The sequence below is a fragment of the Dipodomys ordii genome, unplaced genomic scaffold, assembly GCF_000151885.1.
Source record: "Dipodomys ordii isolate 6190 unplaced genomic scaffold, Dord_2.0 Scaffold108, whole genome shotgun sequence".
In the NCBI taxonomy this organism is placed as follows: Eukaryota; Metazoa; Chordata; class Mammalia; order Rodentia; family Heteromyidae; genus Dipodomys; species Dipodomys ordii.
Window position 1 is genome coordinate 2064806 of NW_012267324.1, and position 6805 is coordinate 2071610.

At 62.2% G+C, this 6805-nt stretch overlaps 2 protein-coding genes across 2 annotated transcripts in view; both read right to left on the reverse strand.

The window, feature by feature from the left end:
- The window catches only part of Fam129c (family with sequence similarity 129, member C), a 21674-nt gene extending 21302 nt beyond the window's left edge, over positions 1–372 (reverse strand). The window contains exon 1 of the mRNA XM_013028338.1: positions 256–372. Within this exon, the coding sequence (XP_012883792.1) occupies positions 256–310 (55 nt within the window). The 5' untranslated portion in view covers positions 311–372. The remainder of the gene's footprint in view (positions 1–255) is intronic.
- Positions 373–2688: 2316 nt separating this feature from the next.
- On the reverse strand, positions 2689–6805 carry Pgls (6-phosphogluconolactonase; the record flags this gene model as incomplete). The annotated part of the gene is made up of 5 exons (XM_013028339.1): positions 2689–2908; positions 4613–4753; positions 5891–5992; positions 6340–6447; positions 6719–6805. Coding segments are annotated over 5 exons (576 nt in total), but the record flags the coding sequence as incomplete, so codon positions are not given.

The window sequence follows — 6805 nt, forward strand, 5'->3', positions numbered from 1 at the left end:
GCGCGGCGGAGCGGGGCCGGGCGGCCGGGCTCGCTCCCGGGACGGGACGGGACGGGAAGGCCGGCCCACGGGAGAACGACCAGAAAAGGCAGTTCCCGCGTCCCAGGTGCTCCGCCTCCGCCTCCCGCCCTCCACCAGAGGCGCAGCTTCTACCCTGTGCGGGCCCGCGCCCGGCCCGGCGCACGCGGGGTCTCTCCCCACGGGGGCCCCGGGGCCCCGCACAGCCCGGCCGGCCGGGGAGGACGCCCCACTCACCCCTCACACGCTGCTGCTGCTGCTTGTCCAGCGGCCTGGAGGCCGGCGCGCCCATCCTGCTCGGGACCCCTGCGGGCTCAGCGCCGGAGGCCCCGCTGCCCCGCTGCCCCGCTCGGCCGCGCCCCTCGCCCCTCCCTGTCCCCCTCCCCGCCTGTCTCCGGGGACCGTGGTTTCCGCGGGGGCCTGGGCAGGGCCAGGGGAGGCTGCGGTGCAGAAGACGATACAAGCCCTGCCCCTGAGCCCCTGTCTGTCCCCATGTTGGATAGGAGGTTTGAACTCAGGGCTAGGCACCCACACCACCGGAGACGGTTCCCCAGGGCGGGCGGAGCCCAGGCCGCCCCCTGGCGGGGGTGGAGGTGGGGTGGGGCCTTTGCTGGGTACAGGAAACCCAGGGGGGCAACTGGGTCCTTGGTGCCTCAGTATCCCGGCATGGCTGGCCCTGCATGCCCAGCCCAGCCAGCTGCCACAGCAGAGCCCGGGGTCCACTTAGGAGCCTCGTCTTCTCCCAGTGGGGCAAATGCGGGCATCGCCACTGGGCAGGGGCAGCCACCTTGGGCCATGAGGAGGCTAGGTGCCCGGTGTACAGGGGGAAGGACCTCGCGGGGAGGGGCACCCACCGGGGGTGGGGCTCGGCCACCCCCAGGTCCCAGCAGGCGGCTGCCTGCCTTGGTGGGTGCTCAGCCACTTTCCCCAGGTGCCAGGAGCCGGTGATGGAAACCACCCGGGTTTCAGTTTGCCACCCTCACAACTGCCACCACCTGGGGGTTTCAGTTCCCACGCGTGCTGGGCCGGTGGGCAGCTCAGGACCGCCACCCAGGCCCCAGCCTCCACCCCGCCCCAAGAGCCTGGGGGAGGCCTGCACCGGAGGACGCAGAGCGCAGGTGGGTGGCACACAGGCTCCAAGGCACAGGCCGCCGGCATCAGACCAGGGCTGTGCAGCACAATATCCACACGGGGCTGTGGATGCCATGTGCAGAGTGCTGCATGGCTGTGCGTGTGGAGGGGCTGTGTGACCATGGACACTGCGTGTGGAGGGGCCGTGTGGCCGTGGCTGTGCATGCGGAGGGCCGCGTGGCCATAGCTGTGTGCATGGAGGGGCTGCGTGGCCGTGCTTGTGGAGGGGCTGCGTGGCTGTGGACACCATGCGTGGAGGGGCTGCGTGGCCCTGCATGCAGAGGGTCGCGTGGCTGTGTGCATGGAGGGGCCACGTGGCCGTGGCTGTGCATGGGGAGGGCCGTGTGGCTATAGCTGTGTGCATGGAGGGGCTGCGTGGCCGTGGCTGTGCTTGTGGAGGGGCTGCGTGGCCGTGGCTGTGCTTGTGGAGGGGCTGCGTGGCCGTGGACACCGCGTGTGGGGGGGCTGCGTGGCTGTGCATGCGGAGGGTCACGTGGCCATGTGCATGGAGGGGCTGCGTGGCCGTGCATGCGGAGGGTCGTGTGGCCGAGGCTGTGTGCATGGAGGGGCTGCGTGGCCATGGGCACTGTGTGTGGAAGGGCCACGTGGCTGTGCGTGTGGAGGGGCTGTGTAGCCGTGGACACCGCGTGTGGAAGGGCCGCGTGGCCGTGCATGCGGAGGGCCGCGTGGCTGTGTGCATGGAGGGGATGTGTGGCCATGGACACCGTGCGTGGAGGGGCTGCATGGCCGTGAACACTGTGTGTGGAGGGGCTGCGTGGCTGTGGACACCGTGTGTGGAGGGGCTGCGTGGCTGTGGACACCGTGTGTGGAGGGGCTGCGTGGCTGTGCATGCGGAGGGTCGCGTGGCTGTGGCTGTGCATGGAGGGGCTGCGTGGCCGTGGACACCGCGTGTGGAAGGGCTGCGTGGCTGTGCATGCGGAGGGTCGCGTGGCCGTGGACACCGTGCGTGGAGGGGCTGTGTGGCCGTGGACACCGTGCGTGGAGGGGCTGCGTGGCCGTGAACACCGTGTGTGGAGGGGCTGCGTGGCTGTGGACACCGTGTGTGGAGGGGCTGCGTGGCCGTGGACACTGCGCGTGGAGGGCCATCTGGCTGTGCAGTGTCCAGGCGTGGACAGTGCTGTTTCATTCTCTTTTCCTCTTCTCTCCTGTGGTGGGATGTGAGGACACCTGCAACACAAGCAGCCACCTTGGCCGGGCGAGCGTCCACGTGCCTGGAACCACAGGCGTGGAGGCGCGGGACTCCGCGGGACCCCCAGGAACGCCCCGTCTGGAGTGAGGCCCTTGCTGGGCACTGAAGGAGGCCGAGGTGACCCCACCGGGGGGAAGGCAGTGGCGGAGGGCTGCCCACAGGCCACTGAGGGGGAGGTGGGCACTGGGATGGGGGGCACCCGGGACGCGGGAGGCCAGGATGGAGGCCCGCTGGCCATGCCTTCCTCCTGCCCAGGCCGCCCTCCAGAGGATGGGCCAGTCTCCATACACATCCACCTTGCCGCCAGCACCACACAGCAGAGCCAGGGCTTTGGCAGAGCTTCGTTTAATGCCGGTGGCCCACACACCATGGTCCGTGGGCCCAGCAGGGGCCCGGCCTGGGGTCTGGCCGCTACAAAGCGGAATGCTTCTCGAAGGGCACCGTCAGCAGGCGTGCGGCCGACTCGTCCAGGAACCAGCGGAGCTGCCCCGTGTGCGGCCGCACCAGCGCGGCCGGGAGCGGGCTTTCCTCTGTCTCCTCCAGGATGCGCTGTGGGGCAGGGAAGGTGGTGAGGACAAGGTGGGGGACCACACCCCAGCACCCCAGGACCCTTCCCCAGTGCCCCCCAGTGTATGGGGACCCCCCAGGGGTCAGGGAAGGGTGGGCACTGGCTGAGAGACCCTCAGTCCAGACGCCACCACAGGAAAAACTTCTCTGCCTTGGGGCCATTTGCATAGGCAAATGAGAGGCCAGACAGGCCCACAAATGTGTGAAGGACACTTTCCACCTGCCGCTAAACCGGAGCTCCAAGGTTTGGGATTTGGATTTGCCCAGAGGCAAATCAAACCCCTGTGGGTCTGATAGTGTTTAGAAAAAGCATGCCTATTTATAATAAGCTTTCAAAAACTATTTTTTTTTTTTTTGGTTGGTTGCGGGGCTTGAACTCTGGGCTTGGGCGCTGTCCCTCAGCTCTTCAGCTCAAGGCGAGCGCTCTACCACTTGAGCTACAGCGCCACTTCCAGTTTTCTGGTGATTTATTGGAGATAGGAGTCTCACGGTCTCTCTTGCCCGGGCTGGCTTTGAACCTCGATCCTCAGATCTCAGCCTCCTGAGTAGCTAGGATTACAGGCGTGAGCCACCAGTGCCCGGCAAGCTTTCAAAAACTATTAAAGCAGCTCCTCAACTTCTGACGTGTGTGTGTGTCCGTGTGTCCTGGAGATTGAACTCAGGGCCTGGGCACTATCTGAGCTTTTTGGCTCAAGGCTAGTGTCCTACCACTTGGGCCACAGGGCCACTTCTAGTCTTTTGGTGGTTAACTGGAAATAAGAATCTCATGGAGCCGGGCGCCAGTGGCTCATGCCTGTAATCCTAGCTACTCAGGAGGCTGAGATTTGAGGATCACAGTTCAAAGCCAGCCTGGGCAGGAAAGTCCCTGAGACTCTTATCTCCAACAAAAACCACTAGAAAAACATGCTGTGGCTCAAGCAGTAGAGCACTCGCCTTGAGCTGAAGAGCACAGGGACAGAGCCCAGGCCCAGAGTTCAAGCCCCACAACTGACAAAAAAAAAAATCTCATGGACATTCCTTTTTTTTTTCTGTTTTTTGGGGGGTCCGGTTGTGAGGCCTGAACTCTGGGCCTGGGTGCTGTCCCTCAGCTCTTCAGCTCAAGGCACTCTACCACTTGAGCCACAGTGCCACTTCCGTTTTTTTTTTTTTCTTTTTGCTTATGTGGTGCTGGGGAATCGAACCCAGGGCCTCATGCATGCAAGGCAAGCGCTCTACCACTGAGCCACCTTCCCAGCCCTGTTCTCATGGACATTCCTGCCCTGGCTGGCTTCAAACTTTGATCCTCAGATCTCAGCCTCCTGGGTAGCTAGGATGACAGGAATGAGCCTCTGGTACCCCACTCATCTGATTTTTATTATTTCTGTTAACTCTTCTTACATTTTCATTATTGGCCTTCTAGTTTTAGAAAAGTGTTTATTCCCTACTTCATTAACACACACACACACACACACGCACACACACACACACACACACACACTTTTAATGCTATGAATTTGCCTCTGGGTGCCACTTTGGCCTTATCTTACCAACTTTGCTTTCTTGCTGGGAATTCCTAACTAGCCTCTAATCATAGCTTTCACTTTCCTTCAATCCAAGAATTACTGGGGAATCTTTCCATCCGCCCCCCACAGCGGTGCCTGGCCCATATTCCACCCCAGCACCCCCAACTGGATCTCCAGCTGTTACCTTCAGGACGGCAGCCTTGCCTTCCCCAGTGGCCACAAAGACGACGGTCCGTGCGGCATTGAGCACAGGCAGGGTGAGGGTCACGCGCTGGGGCGGCGGCTTCGGGGAGTCACTGATGGGGGCCACAATCCTGTCTCGCTCCTGTGGGGACAGGACAAGACCAGGTCACTCATTTTGTCTAGTTTCTGCAGGGCTGGGGTGAAATGGGGTGTTCCATGGGCAAGGCATGTACTTGGCCCATCCCCACCTTAGTGGGTTGGCTGGTTTGTTTTCTTTTGCTGGTGCCTCCATTTGAACTTCACATCTCAAACTTGTTTGGCTGGGTCACTAGTATGTGAGCCAAGCCTCGACTCTAGCCGTGTGCATGTATGTGTGTGTGTGTGTGTGTGTGTGTGTGCTGCTTCTGAGGCTTGAACTCAGGTCCTGGGTGCCAGCCAAGCTTCCTTTGCTCAAAGTTATCACTCTACCACACTAGAACCACAGCTCTACTTTTTTTTTTGTGGTGGTTTAGTGGAGTTTCACAGACTTTCCTGCCTTGGGCTGGCTTTGAACTGTGATTCCCAGATCTCAACCTCCTGAGTAACTAGGATTAAGTCATCAGTGCCTGGCTTGTCTCCCATCCCTTTTGCTCAAGGCTGGCACTGCACCATTTGAGCCACAGCTCCACTTCTGACTTTCTTGGTAGTTAATTGGAGATAACATGGAGCCAGTTGCCAGTGGCTCACACTTGTAATCCTAACTACTCAGGAGGTTGACATCGGAGGATTTCAGTTGAAAGCCAGCCCAGGCAGAGAAGTCCCTATGAGACTCTCATCTCCAATTAACCACTCAAAAACTGGAAGTGGCGATGTGGCTCAATGGTAGAGCAGTAGCCTTGAGCACAAAGAGACTTAGGGACAGAGCCCAGGCCCTGAGTTCAAGCCCCACAATCAACATTTAAAAAAATTAGAAACCCAAAGCCATCTTGTGGACTTCCCTGTTTGGGCTGGCAATGAACCTCGATCCTCAGATCTCAGCCTCACGCACAGCTGGGCTTACAGGTGTGAGCCTCAGACACCCGGCCAGTCCAGCTTTTTGCTGGCTGTTTGCAGGTGGGATGTGGAGAATCTTTCTGCTTGGGCTGATTGGCTTCAAGGCAAAGCCCTCCATATCTCAGCCTCCTGAGTGGTTAGGATTATAGGCGTGAGCTGCTGGCATCCGGCTTCACCCGAATGTGTTAAGATGGGTAAACTGAGTCTCAGAAGGCGGAGTGGGCTGGAAGGTGAGTCTGGTGCTCACTTGCAGGAGGGGGTGTCCGGGGAAGAGGGAGCAGGTGTGGCCATCGGGGCCCACGCCCAGGATCAGCAGGTCAAACACTGGAATGGCGTCATCTCCCAGGGCCTGGTGGGGAAGAGCAGGGGTCAGAGGTCGACCTCCGGGCCACGGTTCTCTGCCGCTGGAGCCAGCCCCCCTCCCGTGGGTGCTGCAGCTGCCACAGAACAATCGACATTTTTGTGTTGGTTTTCTTCTGTCAGTCGTGGGTCTTGAACTCTGGGCCTGGGCGCTGTCGCTGCGCTCTTCAGCTCAAGGCTAGCGCTCTACCACTTGAGCCGCCCTGCCGGCCCCGCCCACAGGCTACCCCTCCGTCTTGCCCCGCCCTCCCCCACCTAGCCCCGCCCCTCCCCCGCCAGCCCCGCCCCCGGGCTACACCTCCGTCTTGCCCCGCCCCGCCCTCCAGCCCCGCCCACCTGTCTGAGCTTGGTCGCGTAGTCCTCGGCCGCCGCCTCTAGCGGCAGCGCGGGGTCGATGCTGAGCACCTGGCTGGCGGGGACGGGCAGTCTGGAGAGCAGGTGCGTCTGTGCGGACGGAGGGACAATGTCACCGGCGACGCCACCGCGAAGATCGCCCCACGGAGCTCCCGGGAAAGCCCGCCGCGGCTCCCGCGTATAGACGGCAGGGAGGGCCGCGGCTCCTCCGTGCCTCAGTTTCCCTGTTTGTGAGACAGGACGTCCGGATCCGTAGGGACCCGAGCCCGAGCCCCCGACAACCAACCCAGAGGCGGCCTGGAGGCCTGGAGACCGCGGGGCGGGGATGCGGGCCGCGGCCCCCGCGTGACCCCGCGCTCACCCGGTACAGCCCGAACGTGCTCTCGGGGTGCTCGAAGGGCACCAGGCGCTCGTCGCAGAAGCCCAGCGTCCAGCGCGCGAGGCGGGC